Source organism: Falco peregrinus, chromosome 6, assembly GCF_023634155.1.
Source record: "Falco peregrinus isolate bFalPer1 chromosome 6, bFalPer1.pri, whole genome shotgun sequence".
In the NCBI taxonomy this organism is placed as follows: Eukaryota; Metazoa; Chordata; class Aves; order Falconiformes; family Falconidae; genus Falco; species Falco peregrinus.
The window spans coordinates 2,595,262-2,612,049 of NC_073726.1; the positions used below are offsets into that span (position 1 = coordinate 2,595,262).

Genomic DNA, 16,788 nt, shown 5'->3' on the forward strand with positions numbered 1-16,788 from the left:
GCCAAACAAAATAAGTAAAATAAAGGCTAGAATTTTCAGAAAGCTTAAGGCAAGAATTACAGGGAAATCAGCAGAAATCAAGAGCATAGCACTTTGTAGTTATTTCCAGAAATAGTTTCAAATAACATTTCTTGACTAAATTTTATATCAAATACACTAGCTAATGAGCATTTTTTAAACCACTTCTACAATTGCACTCTTGTTGAAATAGTGACTTAAGAATATTTTCCCATTTTACAGCTGCTCCCCCTCCTGTTCTTCAGGCGAAATTGCATAGTTCAGCATACAATGTTGTTGTTATTTTTGTTGCTGTTTCTCATTTGAAAATACTTTAAAAAGATTTGCTAGTAGTGATTCAGGTTAGATTGCAGGGAGTGAGTCCTGAGTTAATGATGATGAAAGCATTGTATCACTACTATTCTCACCATAATCCTGATTTGAAATACAATGTTGTAACAGTTCTGAAGCAGAATTTAAATATTGATGTTTCTTGATTTATTCAAGTAAGAATCCTTTTGGAAAGGATTTTTATAATGTATAATATGACAAATGAAAACTTTCATAACTTCTGGGAAAGGGGGAGCAGTTTAAAGAAGTGGTAAAATAAAGAGTAGAACAGGTGTTTGGTTTGTGGTGTGTGGTTTTTTGTTGTTTGTTTGTTTGTTTGTTTTTTTATAAGAAAGTAGTCCATTATGCAATTCAGATAAGAAGGTGGAGTTCAAGTTGTTCAGTTTTCAAGACAAGATACCTAGCAGAATCAGTCCTCTGAGTAATCATATTCTCAACTGAAAACACAAGTAATCCTGATGTCGGAATTCAAAATTTGTTCTTAATCTTGCATATTCTTATCTTGGACTAAGCTCGAGCAGTTTGGAGAACTGACACAAAGGTATGCAGGAGGTCTGCGGAAGAATTGCTGAAGCTGAATCTTCCTTGTATCCTTAGGCTAGTTACTCTTTCCTGTTTAGTTTCACAGCGGGTATGGTGACGGTAATGGCTTGCTTCAAACAGTTGCAGGGATTGACTTGCTTGTTTCAGTCTGAAATTGTAGAAAGTAACAGTCAGAATCCAGTCTGCCTAATGCAGACAGTGCCCTGGTGGCAGTACGTTTCTCCTAGCACAACCACCCTGAGCTTTATCTTACAACAGAAAAGCAAATGCCTCTAAAGGCTGGAAGGCAGTGCTCAGTCTGTGTTTCCCTCCGTGTTTCTCTGTATCAGTTGAGCATTTGGGCTGTGTAGGCACCTTCAGAGGATGGTCTACAGCTGGAACTCTGGTTCTAACTCCTCTAGGTTGTCCTCATCTAATGTCAAATGAGTGTGCTCCAGGGAGCAGGGGGCAGGACCCCAGTTCCTCCATCAGCCTGTTGAATGGTGAAACCACTTGGCTGGAATAAAAAAATCTTTTCCTTGTTTCTGCTTTTGTACCACTGGTTCTTGCTGGTCTGTCTGCTAAGTCTTTCATTTGGAGCAGGGAGCGTGTTTTCACCCTGCATATCCCATAATGTGGGGTGAGAGGGTGTCGTAGGAACCAGCAAGGAACATGTTTTTTTATAGCTCTCTTGGGCCTAGAGCTCAGGTCCTACTGCTTTCTGTGGAAGTGCTCTAAGCAGTGGTGTTATGAAACATGGAATAAATACAATTACAGCCAGACATACTAATGTTAAGCTTTTGGGCTTCAGTTGGAGAGCAGGAGGTGATTTGCAGTGGAGAAGTCAGGCAGTTTGGATCTCAGGAGAGCCCAAGGTAGACAATAGATACCTTAGGCAGTTGTGTGCGTGCATGGACAGCTAAGGTGAGCATTCAGGCAGCTTTCAGATTAAGTGGGTGGACAGGTCACGAATTGGAGTAGGCAGTCCTGGACAACTACGTGATCCAAATCACTGTCTAGGACTTCAGGTTGGTCTTAAGTTCCTAAATCTCAGTTTATGTATGATTAGGCAAACTGAATATAATTTGAAAAAGATTTCTAGGGACACCAATTAATTACTTTTATAATTTTACATGTAGAACAATTAATGATCTAGCATCTCCTAAGCAATGCTAGGGTGATACAAGATGTGTTGAACTTTGTGGTTGACAATCTTCTACGGAGAGTTAGACTGAGGAATCTTTTCATATACGTTATGAAGACACTGTTGTTGCTTTACCTTCTAGCTGAAGACATGTTAGCTTCTCTCTACTGTTTTTGTTCTTGATGTGTAATGCTGACCTGTTTCTAACTTGCAGTCAAACACTCATGATAGCGTGTGTGAGCCCTTCAGATCGAGACTTCATGGAAACCTTGAACACATTGAAGTACGCTAATCGGGCACGGAACATCAAGAACAAGGTGGTCGTTAATCAGGATAGGGCTAGTCAACAAATCAATGCTTTGCGCAGTGAGATTGCACGGCTCCAGATGGAACTCATGGAATACAAAACAGTAAGTTTATCCTTAGGATTTCTTCTGCATTGAAATGCTTATAATTCTACAGCTTGTTTTTCTGTTGGCTACTTCCACTCCATATGCTAAAAACTTTTGAATAGCAACCCTTACTTACACAATACTTCTAATTCCAGTGATTACCAGATGTTTTTAGAAAACATAGATTCCATCCCCAGAGAACAGATACATCAGTGAATGCAAATGACATCAACAGGTGCTGCATGCTACTTGCTTTTTGAAAGGCAAAAGTTGACCATGTCATGCTCAGCAATGAGAAATAGTTATTTTGAAAGCAAACATGACCACGATTTAGACTGGTGAATAAATGAATGTGTACAGGTACTGTGTACTGCTTTTAAAAACTTACCAGACAGCTAAAACTATTTGAGTTTTTAAAATTAAATTTTAAATTATATAAGGCGAATACTCATACTACACAATGCCCATTTCTTCCTGAAATTTGAAACGGATAATGTTTTCAGCAGTAAATTTGGTTACCAAACAGTGTCGTTCTTTGTTATCCTTGAGGTAGTACGTTGATTTGATAAAGAATTGTCATCTTATTTCATAACCTCTTCAAGAATTTATATTTCAGACTAAGATGGAATTTCACAGGACCTAAATGCTAAGGTGTTGGCCAGACATCAGTGTTTTGAAAGCTATCCATTTATGCATTGTTTCAAACTTTTTGAGAGATTATATTTTTCTATGAGTGTCTATTTGGAATGTCAAGTAATCTGTGGACCGCCTTTGCCAAGTTAAAAATTTTTCATGTGTAGGTCAGCCTTTGCTAGTAATAAAATACTATACTTTACTTTCTTAAGGGTAAAAGGATTATAGATGAAGAAGGTGTTGAAAGCATCAATGACATGTTTCATGAAAACGCGATGCTGCAAACAGAAAACAATAACCTGCGTGTTAGAATTAAAGCAATGCAAGAAACTATTGATGCATTGAGAGCCAGAATAACGCAACTTATGAGCGATCAGGCCAACCAAGTGCTAGCCAGAGCAGGTATGCTGTGGGTGCATTGTGCATACGCTTCTTCTTAACTTCGTGAACTTAAATCAGTTCTCTCTGTTCTTCCTTCATGGGTCCCTTGGAATGTAGTGATGCCTTTTTAACAGTAATGTAGGACCTGCTTTGACAGGGATAGGCCCCCCTCTGCAACACCATTCCTCTGTTTCGGGAGACTTCTATAAATAGAAATAGTTTGGTACCCTGATTTGACCATTCATTTAGGACTGCTTGCAATGTCAAATGTGAAATAATACCTTTGGATAGGAAGTATTTATTTGCTTAGCTATACTTATATATTTTGCTTTCAGTAAGGATTTGGTCACAGATGGTTGAATGTTGGCTTGCTTTTCACCTCATTGAATGATCAACTAATTGACTAACTATGACTGCCTGTTCTTTTTGTGCATTGTTTGTCAGATTACTTTTGATTTATAGTATATGCATTGCTAAAAGGTGCTGATATGGAAAACAAATGAAATAGAAGTTGTTACTGTTAGTAATCCTGATCATATAACACAGAGGAACCAAAAACTTAATGCAGCTTAAGGAGGAAATATATTTTACAAATGAGATGAGATCTAAACATGTAGCCTATATGACTGTTTCTCTTTCCTGGTACCTTGTGCCTAGTAACTATATTCAAATATTGCTGTTGTTATCATCCTTTCACAATATTTCTCTTCCCCCCACCCTCCCCTTTCTCCCTGTCCTTCAAAGGAGAAGGAAATGAAGAAATTAGCAACATGATTCATAATTATATCAAGGAAATTGAAGATCTCAGGTATTTGCATAATATGTATTTGAACAATTTTTATTTAAAAAAACTACTGGAAGTGTTAGCAAGTAAATATTTCAAGCCAGTAAATAAATTTTCCTGTTTGGGACTTACTTTAGGACAGTTGTCCTTCAGTTTCTAAGACCATCTGGTGTTGGTCTTGGCCACAAAAGATTAAAATGTTGAAGATTAAGTTGACAATAGAAGTGGAAGTAAGATGTTGCTAAATAATGACGATGACTTGATATTGTTGCACAAAAGACAGCAAAATTTGCAATGATTGTTTTATAAATTCATGACTTCATATATAAAGGATAGTACCGAAAAAATACTACTTAGAATTTACTGTTTCAAAAAAAGAAGCACCTGCTTTCTTGTTAAATAAAATTTTAAAAAATTAAGCATTTTGGATATTTTTATTTCTCTATTTCTTGGAGGTGTATCATGCAAAAACAAAAATCAAAAAAATCTGGCCTATTCCCAGTCAGTGTTAAGAGTTTGCGTAGCTTTTGTGTAATGTGTATATACATACAGTGTATGCAGATATATATCTATATGTATATCTGTGTGTACATACAGACATTTATACTTTGCATGTATTCTGTCTAGGGTCTATGATATAGGTACAATATACATAACTGTTGTGTAAAATGGTCTCATCGAGGGGTTTACTACACTTGTATCTTGTGAGACTTCACCTTGATCTGTAGTTTCTCTTTGAACTGAAGGTAATTCATTGCAATAACTCATGCATTAGCAGTATTTGTGATTCATGGTCTACAATTGTTCCTTTTTTTTGTTTTTTCCCCAAAGAGCAAAATTACTAGAAAGCGAAGCAGTGAATGAAAATCTTCGACGCAACTTGTCAAGAGCTTCAACAAGATCCACATACTTTGGTGGACCATCAGCATTTTCTGCTTCAATGCTTTCTTCAGAGAAAGAGACAATGGAAATTCTAGATATAGCCAAGAAAGATCTAGAAAAGCTGAAAAAGAAAGAAAGGAAAAAGAAAAAAAGGTGGTGTATGAATTATAATGCTCTTTGTTTTCTCTTTATTAGTGAAGCCGTGTATTTTTGTAACCACTGAGACTTTAAAATTAATTCATTGTAGCTGTGTGGGTTTGGATCCTAAACTGCTTTTCCTTCTGCACTGAAGTTATAGGTGTTTTTATTTTGCATCTTTTCTTCCAGTGAAGTATGCAGTATTTGTAGAATGTGAATGTCTCTGTTGTAATGAATTTGTCTATATAACTATACACAATGATAAAAGCACAGGTGCTCTCCATAAATCTTGATAGTTTATTCATTTTTTTAAAAAAATGCATCAAATTTTAACAGAATTTTTCAAAACCAAAAATGATGATTTTTTTTTTACCTTATGTCAAAAGTGAAACAGCTTTCTGAAGAAAAGATATTCTGAATAGCTGGGAATTCTTTCGTAGCTCTTGGAATGGCTTCTTTTGCTTTATCTTCTGCTTTTGTGAATGTTTTTCATTTGAGGTTTCCTAATTCTCTGCAACATCATGCTTTGCTGTTTTTTGCTGTCCAGCTTCTCATCTACTAAAATGTTCATAGACACTGATATAAATGCCTGTTCAGACAGCAGTTAGTACAGCAAGGATCTGTTTGTGTACTCCAGGACTTTGATTCCATTAGAGATCTTTCCCTTTTCCTTGAAATTTTCCACGCTTCTAATCTATTACTCTTTCTAGTAACAGCCCTTCAGACTTCTACAAGTTAAAGAGTAAAACTAAAACAGTGTAAGCCTGAAATACAGTTGAAGTATACAGTAGATTTGAGTTAGTGATATCTGCAATTTGATATCTATAAATCCATCCACCACACAAATGTCTGATACTTGTAGAGAACACTCATTTTAATAACAACTAGATTCTTCCTTTTTATATAATTTTCCAGGAAATACTCATTCTTTTATGGGGATTTTGATAGATTTTATACCTCATGGTTGTAGGAACTTGAGGGCAAGATGGAAGTATTAATTGAAATCAGCAGAATGTTCTGGCCTGTCTTCAGCCAAACACTTCAATATATGTTCTTTAACTGTAAATGCAAGGACAGACTTGATTTTGTATGGTTCAACACAATTTAAAATCAAGCATGCATTTAAATAAAAACTTAGATAGAGCCCCCATTGTTCAGTTGGGCTCTGAGTAATAGGTAGAATTGTAGGTTTTGTAACCAGATAGGATTGTAACCAGAAAACAGATATAGGTTACTAGATACATTGAAAAGTATCTGTCATTGTAGAAGACGATAACTTTAAAAAAACATTCGGAAGTTTACCATACTTACAGTAGTAAGGAAAACACATGGTGGTTCTTTATTTTTTATTATTATTTGTTTTTATTTTTTCCCCCTGAAAGAATCTTCTACATCCAGTCATACTTGCTCACACCAGGACAATTATCCTATTCACAAGATTACCAAGTGGCCTGATCCAGAAGTAGAGACTATTTACCATAAGCTATTTTTGAGGTCAGTTTTCTCTACTAGCGTTATAGAATTAGCGAACCATAGAAAAATATAAGTGGCAAAACCTCTTGATGGGCAAGCCTCTGTCTTAAAGTGGGTCTTGTGCTCTATAGAATGGGATCACAGTCTTCAAAGTGCTGGTAAGGTTTGTATCTTATCTACTGGCCCATCTGCAGACTGCTTGCAATAAATATTTTATAAATTTTTGAGGTGTGTATGTTGTGAGCAAAAATCCTTAGGCTACACGCGTAATCCATCAAATTATAATATTGCTCAGCTTCTGTCAGACTTACTACCTGCACAGTGCTTCTATCTAATGAAGTGCAAAGTCTGTGTTCAGGATATATCACCGTAAATTTTTATTCCGTTGAAATTTCATGAACTGGCAATGGTATGTAACGTGTTGCAATGGGACAATTCGCCCTGCAGTTTGGTAGGGATTCTTGGCTCTACTTCTGTCTCCTACAGGCATTTAGCTGCTTTTACTGTACTCTTTCTTTTTAGGGTTGCTGTACTTTTAAAGTTGTCTAACTAGCATTTTCCTATTAAAACGGGATTGGTCAGCCTAGTTACTGGTTCTGCCCCATCTGCTACCTTTCTTGATCTGTTGTTTCCTGGTTATGGGTCAATATGATGAAAGGTGCATAATTTTAAATACATGCAACTTACCTAAATTGTTGTGAGCTAGCCTGAAGATCTAAGAGCCAGTTTCTGAATGAGCAGCAGGTATGTACTGCTATATATCTGTATCCTTTAATAAGCATCTGTCATAAAGTTTATTGGAAACATTTACACAGCAATGTTTTGACTACTGAAGTACTGACAGGCTTGATTGGAGTGTCCCATAGTGTGATCTACTACTCATCAGAAGCCCCAGAGCAGTCTTCCCAAGTCCCTTTTAATTGCTAGTCAGCCTTACATACCTGATTGTTGTTTTTTTGACCTCCTTAACACTTATTAAACTAAATTAGAGGTAAAAATACATGGGGTTCAGTGTCTTAGCTCCTAGCTGATAATGAAGGAAGATGACAGGCAGTATGAAGTGAAAAGGCAGCAAAAGCTCTTGCTCAAAACTTGCTCATAGTAGGAATAGGAGGAGTTTCACTAGTTTTTGAAATTTAAGCCACTTCTGTTGCTAAGTCATGCAGGATAGTTCTATACTGATACAGCTATGTTTGTTCAAGAGGAAAAAGTACAAGTAAAAATACTAACTTTGTCCATCTCATTGCTTCCAATGCGTATTTTTTGTTCATTTATTAAAAAATAACAAGCAATCATTGGCATGTACTTTTTGAATCGCAGTAAAATAAGCGGCAGTTTTCTGCTTTTTATTTAAAAACAAACAAAACCCCAAACCAAAAAATAAATGCAGATTGAATATCTTTGTATTATTTTCAGAATATGTGACTTAAAATAAGAATGAGAAAATGTTAGTATTAATATTCTGTTACAATATGTTACAGCATATTTAAAAGTAGTGCATTATTTTTCTCCTGATATATTCTTGAGGGTATATAACTGGTTCAATGGCAGTACTTGCAATTTTTGCTGTTTTACCTGCCGATTTTAAGTGGAAAAAGGAGGAGAAAGCTTTTTCTAGAACTAAGATTTTTTGAATCCATATTGGAAGTCATTATCAAAGTGAAATAGATTGTCCATATCTAAAACTTCTTCCTTAGTGTAACTTGAATTTAGAGTTGCTGACAGTGACATGTTAGTTAACCTACAAATGCTGCTTCTTTGTTTTCTATTTACTTTTCAACTGTCAAAATGTATTGCCTTTTTACTACTTGTTGTCTCTTGATGGTATCTTTAAAATTTCATTTTAAACTCCACAAGCTCATATATCATTTTTTTACCTTCTTATCACTTTTGCTTTTCACTGTCTGGTTTGTCCTTCATTGGCTTGGCCTTCCAATACTGTACCTCGTGCTTTTGAAGGCTACAGAAACTTGAGGAAAGCAGTCAAGAAGAAAGAAGGTTGGAATATTTCCCAGGTTTTTAATTACCTGTCATTTCAATTAACTGGTTGTCATATGTGAAAAGAAGTTGGGCAGATTCATGGGTACTTTGGGAGTAGTTCATTTGGCTTTTCAAAATTCTTTCCTGTTTTTTGACTTTCAGCAAGTGTTTTAACTGGAGAAGAAACCTATGTTGTGGAATTGAGGTTGACTCTGGTTTGCACAATGTTGAGCAAGCGTCTGCGGGGAGGTGGTGCCTTTAGGAATTGCTATAGAATTAAGTAAATTTCTTGCATGACCTGTATGGAATGAAAGGCAGGGTAAGGCGCAGTAGCTCATATGGTATGAAATGTATAGCAGGTAGTATATGACAATAATAATTTTGGCATGTGAGACCAAGAAGGTCTTGGACCTTCACACCTCATTTAAGTCTGCTTTTTTTTTTTTTTTTTTTTTTTTTGAAAGCATGTGACTGAAGCCTTGACCATTCCTTCTGCTGAGTTTCGGCCAAAGCAGTAGGTAGTTAGTCATAGAGAGCAGTTAAGTTGAGGGCTCTAAAAAGAGAAATATACTTTCATTTTTAATGACAGTAAAGGAGCTTTTATTTTTCAGCTGTCTACTTTGATCCGATCCCCACCCACCACCCCGAAATCCACAGATCGGTAGTACACAAATTAAGCAGTACAGTTCTGCCTGGGAGAGCCGCCAGCTCTCTTTCCTCCTGCCTCTCCCCTTTGTTAGGCAGAACACAAATTCCCTGTAGTGTTAGCTCTGTGCCTTGTGCAGGTGGAAGGGAAACTGGGGATTTGCCTCAATCTGCATGAAGATTGCAGCTAGGATCTGTTATCATTTAGGCTTATTAACAAACATAAACCAGAACATGTGGGCTGAGTGAGATGAAGATCTGTGGAAATGAGATTGCGTGGCTCAGTGTTCCCTGTTCGGCTTTTTTTTTTTTTTTCCTGTACAAATCTGGTTAGGCTTTTTACTTCCAGCCTCCCCAGCTGTTGCATGGATACAGACAGTCCAGGAAAAGCCTTCTGCCTTGCGCATGGTCAGCTGTAGTTGGGTTAGGATTCACTGGTGATGAATGAGGCAGAGGGAACCCGTTAGCACTGAACAGGTTAAAAAATAGCGTAACAAAGGATCGATCATGTGCACACAGCAGCACTGTGTTACTTAACTGGCACTCTTCAGAGCAGAGCTTTGTTTTAAAGGTGGCTTTTAGGTGTCACTTGCCAAATTAGTGTCTCAAATCTACTGAACATTTCTTGTCACTACACTGAGTATTGGATTTGTCTAAGAGTTAGACCTTGAGTCTGAGGAGCTTTTGTTGTCAGTGGAGGAAGATGTGTGTTTCTAGTTACCCTGCCTGATCAGTGACAGCACGTAACTTGCCAAACTTTTTTGCAGCTGAGGTTAGGTGAGGTGGGTTCCACATTATGCAATCCTAACCACATTTTTTCATTATTACCCTCTATGGTGTCTAGCCCTGTTCTGTCATGATATCCCATCTATTGGGGGTGGTTTGGGTTTTGCATATGTTAGTGCCAGAGGAACTGACATTTGGTCCGTGACAATTTGTGGAGTGCCATTGATTTTTGAATTTTACATTTTGCATGTGATGTGTCAAACATGCACTTAAAACCAGTCAAACTTGTCCTAATAGGTAATACACTAAACCTTTAAAACAAAACACACAAAAAATCCTACTGTAATTTGCATAAACCTTCACTACATTTCAGGTTGCCAAAAGAGGAAAGAATATAGAGGTACTTTGGATAAGTTTTTAGTATATTTTCATACTATGGTTCAAATCTTAATAGCTGGGAAAATTTTCTTTTTGAGACTGACAGTCCTATTGCAAAAAATTAGTATTTCTCAACTCTTTTTGGTTTTCTGTCAATGCCTATTTTGAGCATTCCTTTGACGTCAAAGTAGATAACTGATCAAAAGAGTAGTTATAGTATGATAAATTAGCATATTGTTTAAGGCTTATACATAAATTTTTCAGATGATTGTAAGCACAGTAGGCTCTGTTATAGCTTGAGAGTGTAGCCATACCTGTAATGTTTGTAGTACCTGCACACAATGTTCTTTCTTTGTTTTGTAAATGCTGTCCTGGGTACACTGCAACTTCCATGCAAAATGAGTACTGCTGCGGTATATGAAGATATGTATTCTGATTGTCCCAGTTGTGCAATATGTCCTAAATCAATGTGCTGATCATTAATATTATATTGCAAGCTAAAATTAAGAGTAATTAAGCATTATTGTATTACCTGCCAGAGTTTGGAAGTTGTGTTTTACCCATGCCCAACACCTGTATCATTGTCTAACTAAACTTTGGTTTTCATCTTTATTTGGAATTACAACTTGTTGGTTTGGGGGATGGGAAGCCCGTGCCATTTCAGGTTGTGAATATTTTGTGTCTGCCTCTTCTGCTAGTGTTAAGGAGGATAACACAGATAACGAACAGGAGAAGAGAGATGAAAAAGGCACTTCGGAGAGAGAGAATAATGAATTGGAAGCAGTAAGTATTTAAAGTGTTTGGTTTACTTGTTCACTGTCTAAAGATTTGCAAGGTTATAGAAAGGAAATTAGGAATGGGTCAGGTGAATACTGTGGCTTCACAGGGGTGGAAAAGTGTGGGTATGCTTCAACATCTTTTATTTTGTACGTTTCGTAGGAGGAAACTCAGGAAGTAAGTGAACATGAGGATGATGAGGAAGAAGATGATGAGGATGAAGATATCATGGAAGTTGTTGAAAGTTCAGATGAATCAGATTCTGACTCTGATGAAAAAGGTGATGTCAGTGCAATATTCTGTAGACTTACAGATATTATCTGTCATTCCTTGGGCTTTGGTAGGACAAGATAGCATGTTGTCAACCCACGGTCCATAATTCTCCGAGTTGTATGTTCAATGAATTCTTGTACTGTTCAATGAATTCAGTACTGGTGTCCCAGTACTGGCTTTAAAATTGATCAGAAGCCATCAGGTATTTGAAAACATGTTTTTCTTGGTTAGAATATTGGAAGTGTAAGGTTTGAGTACTGGGTTATTTTAATGTCTCAAGACTAATCACCAAGGTGATAGCTCCCATTCAGCTAATTTGGAAATGGGTAGAATTTAATTTTGAAAGGCTGGAAGACCATTAGCCTTCCTTATTTTCATGTGGCAAGCAAGTTAGGACTGCTAGAGTCAGAGACTGCATCACCAGCAACTCTCTCATGTGAGTCGGGCCGAATGGGAAACCAAGTCTGTTGGTTCCTTCTTGTTTGAAAGTCACACAAACCATTAGCAGGAGTTGCAGAACCTGAAAAAAAATCGTCAACTGATCTCTTTATTCTGGAGCATATAATCTTAAGCCAAAAAATGACCTAATTGACTGAAGAAATTAAACATTTATAAACTGATCATGTGGGTTAGTCTTTTTTCCTTACTTTTTCCTCCTACTTTTCTTATTCCCTTCGCCATTCCGCTACCATGACTGAGGTGGCTCCTCTCTTCTCAGAATTTTGGATGTGTCTTTCTAAGAACTAGAGAAGGGAAAGTCTTCCCTTGCAGTCTGCCAGCAGTCAAATACTCCTTTTATAACCTGATGGGTTTCTGAATGACAGTTACTCTCCAACCCTGAGCCGTGACTGAAGTCTCACAGTCTTTTATATAGGGAAGGACAGATTACTGATGTTGACATTTAAATGTGAGTAATTACAACATATGGACAACTGTGATCCAATGAGAGATACCTTTCCCGACTTCTTGCCCAGTTCTAGGATGGAGAGTGTTTAAGGAGCAGACTTTATTGTGAATGGCAGATGATAGTTTTGCTTGCTGAATTGTGCTTTGTGTAGAATTCTCCTATGCAAAATTTACACGTCAGGAAATGACCCCTAACATTGCAGGGGGTATCTATATTTATGTGATCCTCACTATTACTTTAACAGAAGTCTTGATTTTTAATTACTCAAATCTTTTTATTTTAGAAAATTATCAGGCTGACTTGGCAAATATCACCTGTGAAATAGCTATTAAACAGAAACTGATAGATGAGCTAGAGAACAGCCAGCGAAGGTTGCAAACACTGAAAAAACAATATGAAGAGAAACTAATGATGCTACAACATAAAATTCGAGACACTCAGCTTGAAAGGGATCAGGTTCTTCAAAACTTGGGTAAGAAGTACGAAGTCATTTGATTCTAGATGCTGTGTAAGATATTCAAGTTGAATTGTTTGCTACTTCCCTCACTAACAAGAATTTGCAGAAAACAGAAATAAGTTTGTATCCGTAATACTAGTGAATCATACTTTACTCATTCTAGTTTCTACCAAAATTGAGATATATTTTTTTAAAAAAGATATTGCTGCTGTTAGGTATTTGATTTGGTTGAGTAAACCTTTTCAGTTTCCTAGAACCTCTCATTTTAGCATTGTCCTTGAGAGAGTTCCTGAATTTAAAGTTCTTTCCTGCTCCTCCGTTCCCGTTTCTTTTCATTTGCATAAAAACAAGAACTGGGATCAGCAGCCGTTCATAGATGTTTTACTGACCAAACTTTTTTGAATATGTAATAATATTGAGATGAAAACCTAAATCTTGACTGAGGAAGTCCTAAGCCTCAAATAGTTTAACTTTGGGAGAGTACTAGGGGAAGTGGTTTGTTTGTTTCTTTCTTTTTAAAAAATATATATGCTTTATAGTTATATACTGTTATGCTTTTGCTGTTCCCTTATTCTTCCTTAGACCTTCCCTTTTGATCAGTGCCAGAAAAAGTATGCTAGGCCTGATGGCTCTTGGGACTGTCATTACGATCTTATGCACGTATGTGTGTATCTGTGTCTTCAGGTGCTCAGATATTTGTTGTCTAGTGCAAAGAAATCAGAAGGAAAGTGTTAATACCTGATCTCTTAGCTAAGAATGTATACAAGGTGGAAAGTTCGAAGCAGTGCAGGTGACAGGAGCTAGAGACAAATAAATTTTTTCAAAGACAGTCCAGGTAATGTTAAAAGCAGGGGGAGCAGTCATCTGCTGTGGCTGGCAAAGTGAAAATGTCCCGAACAAAAACAGATTAAGTATACCCTTTTGCTCTAGGTTCTGTAGAGACCTACTCAGAAGAAAAGGCAAAAAAGATAAAGTCAGAATATGAGAAGAAACTCCAAGCCATGAATAAAGAACTGCAGAGACTTCAAACAGCACAAAAGGAACATGCACGATTGCTTAAAAATCAGTCTCAATATGAAAAGCAACTGAAGAAACTGCAGCAAGAGGTGACAGAAATGAAGAAAACCAAGGTATGTGTCAGTATATTGAAGTGTTGTACAATGAATATTTACTGAAAAGTGGGTTGAAATCTCCTGTGCATTTATCGACTGGTTAACTCTGTTCTTGCTGTCAGCTGCTTGGAAGTCTGAAAACAGAAAAGTTATGAAGACTAGGCTATTCCTGGGGGAGAGGGGTGGCTTTTAGGCTTAATGAACAGAAATTATACAGTATCAAACGTGGAGAAGCTTGCACAGCTTATTAGTTGTTTTTCAGCACCGAGTGAAGAAGACACAATAGGTAGAGGAGGTATATTGCTAAAAGCATGTAATATACTGGAAGATGGCAATTTGAGGAGAAACTATGTGAGTCAGGGCAGGGAACAGCACTTCAGTGTAAACAGCTTTTCTAAGTGATGACCTCTTTACAGGTTCGCTTGATGAAACAAATGAAAGAAGAGCAGGAGAAAGCTAGGATGACTGAATCTAGAAGAAACAGAGAGATTGCACAGCTTAAAAAGGAGCAACGCAAACGAGAGGTGATTGAGAGATAAAGAACTAGATAAGCATCTATCATTATGATGTGCATCTGCTTGCAGGCACACACCATGTGTATATGCATTCACTGTATTTTCAGCAAACATAATTTGGTTTGCCTTCTGTAACTCAGTTCCTAGCTTCAGGTGTTAAGCGCAACAAAAAATAGAAAGCTTATTGAACATGTATATCGGTATTATTTTATTTTTTTTTTAGTAAATCTTAACAAAACTGTTGCTACCACCTTACTTCCATGCAAGTATTCTTTTTGGTAGAGAATTCACATAGTGAAACGCTTGTTATCATTCTGCACCAGAAAGAGCAAGAAACAATTGTGACTTGACCACTTCACATCACAACAGTTTTGCAAACTTGTTTTAGTATGTAAAGGTTTTTTTAGTACAGTTCAGTCCTTGTGGCAGATAATGGAAAAAATATCATGAGCTGCTTGTATTTTTTCACAGCATCAACTCAAGCTTCTGGAAGCTCAGAAAAGAAATCAAGAAGTTATCTTACGTCGCAAAACTGAAGAGGTATTGTGGTAAACCAGCAATTATATACATTGCTGTGACTTATAATGCAGTTTTGGGGAGAGGTAATTCTGCCTTCACACTGTTTCAGGTTACAGCCCTTCGTCGGCAAGTAAGGCCTCTGTCTGATAAAGTGGCAGGAAAAGTAAGTCGAAAGCTGAGTCTGCCTGAGCATCCTATGCAGGAAGCAAGTTCTAGCTCATCAGTCGAGCACGATGGTTCAAGAACAGCAGCACAGCAGAAGATGAGAATTCCTGTTGCAAGGGTTCAAGCATTATCTGTAACTGCAACAAATGGAACAGGGTGAGGATTAAAACGATTTAGTAGTCTCTTATGAGAAATGAAAATTGCATGGACTTCCTAGCAGATAATGTCGTGGTGATACATATTGTAGTTATTTTTCAAACTGCTGTCATGTAATGCTCATAAAATGGGGCATTTTACCAGTCTCAAATGCAATTTGAGTTTTGTGGGTTTAAGACAGTGTGGGATGATATAAAATGACATTAAAGAACATTAAGAAACCCCCAAATTTCAAAATCCAGTTAATCTGTTCTTAAAGAGTAATGCCTATGGTGGTCCAATGCCTGCAGTGTTCTTAAGTACAAAGAAAAATTTGTTGGATAGCACAATTAACGTATTTGGTTTATTGGTGATCTTTTACTGTGGTTTGAAATCTTGAATCTGATCTCCTTGTTAAATAGGGAACAACTCTTAGATGGCATTTGATTTCAATGGTGCATCATATAGGATGCCACAGTGTTTGATACCTGTTTTTCAAATGCAGTGTATTAGAATGCAGTAGAGCTCAGGGCTGGGTGATGGTAGCTGTCTGACGCAATGAAAAACTGCAAGAAATTCTGCAAGAAATTTGTCTGTGAAAAATATTCTGGGCTGTTCATGTCCACTTTCAAATGTGTAACTGGACTACTTTAGACTTAGCTGTATGTTTCTCTTGAATTTATCACAGGAAGAAATATCAACGGAAAGCAGTGACAAGCAGAGTTTACTCCTCAAAGGCAGCCAGGATGAAGTGGCAGTTACTTGAACGCAGAGTGACAGATATCATTATGCAGAGAATGACTATTTCCAATATGGAGGCAGATATGAACAGGTTACTTACGGTGGGTGTTCTACTACGTGCTGTTGGCTGTATCATCCTATTAAGATCGAGCCGTGCATTTACGTTTGCTGTAAATGAGTTGCTGAGTTGGTGGTGTAGGCAAATTGGCTTGGAACCCATTGCAGTCAATGAAGATGCTCTTAACTCCAGAAAGCATTTGAACATGGGATTGCTGTGCTTTAGTAAGAAATAAAAAGCAGATTAATGGGATCTTACGCAAATATATTAATATATTCATCTGTATAACTTCCTCCTATAGAAATAATGTTAGTTGAAGTATAACAAAGAAAAGAAAACAAAACAATACTGTGCTTAAATGCCCTAAGTGTTTACTAATTCCTTTTTATGTAATATTACGTCTTTGGGGAAAACAGCAACGTGAAGAACTTACAAAAAGAAGAGAAAAGCTTTCAAAGAAAAGGGAGAAGCTCATCAAGGATGGGGGTGGCAGTGAAGCAGATAGAAATGTCCAAAACATAAATGAAGAGATGGAATCACTAACTGCGAATATAGACTACATTAACGACAGCATTTCTGACTGCCAAGCAAACATTATGCAAATGGAGGAAGCAAAGGTAGGTCAAATATAAATGCAAAAATGGTAAAATGCAGAAAAGAAAAAACAACAGTGTAAGCCTTAAAAATGCTCTCATTTGGAAAT

General features: G+C 37.0%; 1 protein-coding gene across 9 annotated transcripts in view; it reads left to right on the plus strand.

Moving 5' to 3' along the window:
- The window catches only part of KIF21A (kinesin family member 21A), a 92,357-nt gene that overhangs the window by 42,916 nt on the left and 32,653 nt on the right, over window positions 1-16,788 (plus strand). For 5 of the 9 annotated variants that reach the window (XM_055808001.1, XM_055808003.1, XM_055808007.1 and 2 more), the window contains exons 8-21: window positions 2,229-2,424; window positions 3,252-3,441; window positions 4,165-4,228; window positions 5,036-5,239; window positions 8,657-8,695; window positions 11,125-11,209; window positions 11,366-11,483; window positions 12,667-12,855; window positions 13,771-13,970; window positions 14,369-14,476; window positions 14,939-15,007; window positions 15,096-15,307; window positions 15,975-16,128; window positions 16,502-16,702. In XM_055808001.1, the coding sequence (XP_055663976.1) occupies window positions 2,229-2,424; window positions 3,252-3,441; window positions 4,165-4,228; window positions 5,036-5,239; window positions 8,657-8,695; window positions 11,125-11,209; window positions 11,366-11,483; window positions 12,667-12,855; window positions 13,771-13,970; window positions 14,369-14,476; window positions 14,939-15,007; window positions 15,096-15,307; window positions 15,975-16,128; window positions 16,502-16,702 (2,029 nt within the window). The remainder of the gene's footprint in view (window positions 1-2,228; window positions 2,425-3,251; window positions 3,442-4,164; window positions 4,229-5,035; window positions 5,240-8,656; window positions 8,696-11,124; window positions 11,210-11,365; window positions 11,484-12,666; window positions 12,856-13,770; window positions 13,971-14,368; window positions 14,477-14,938; window positions 15,008-15,095; window positions 15,308-15,974; window positions 16,129-16,501; window positions 16,703-16,788) is intronic. The other 4 variants (XM_055808004.1, XM_055808009.1, XM_055808005.1 and 1 more) reach the window with 1 other exon arrangement.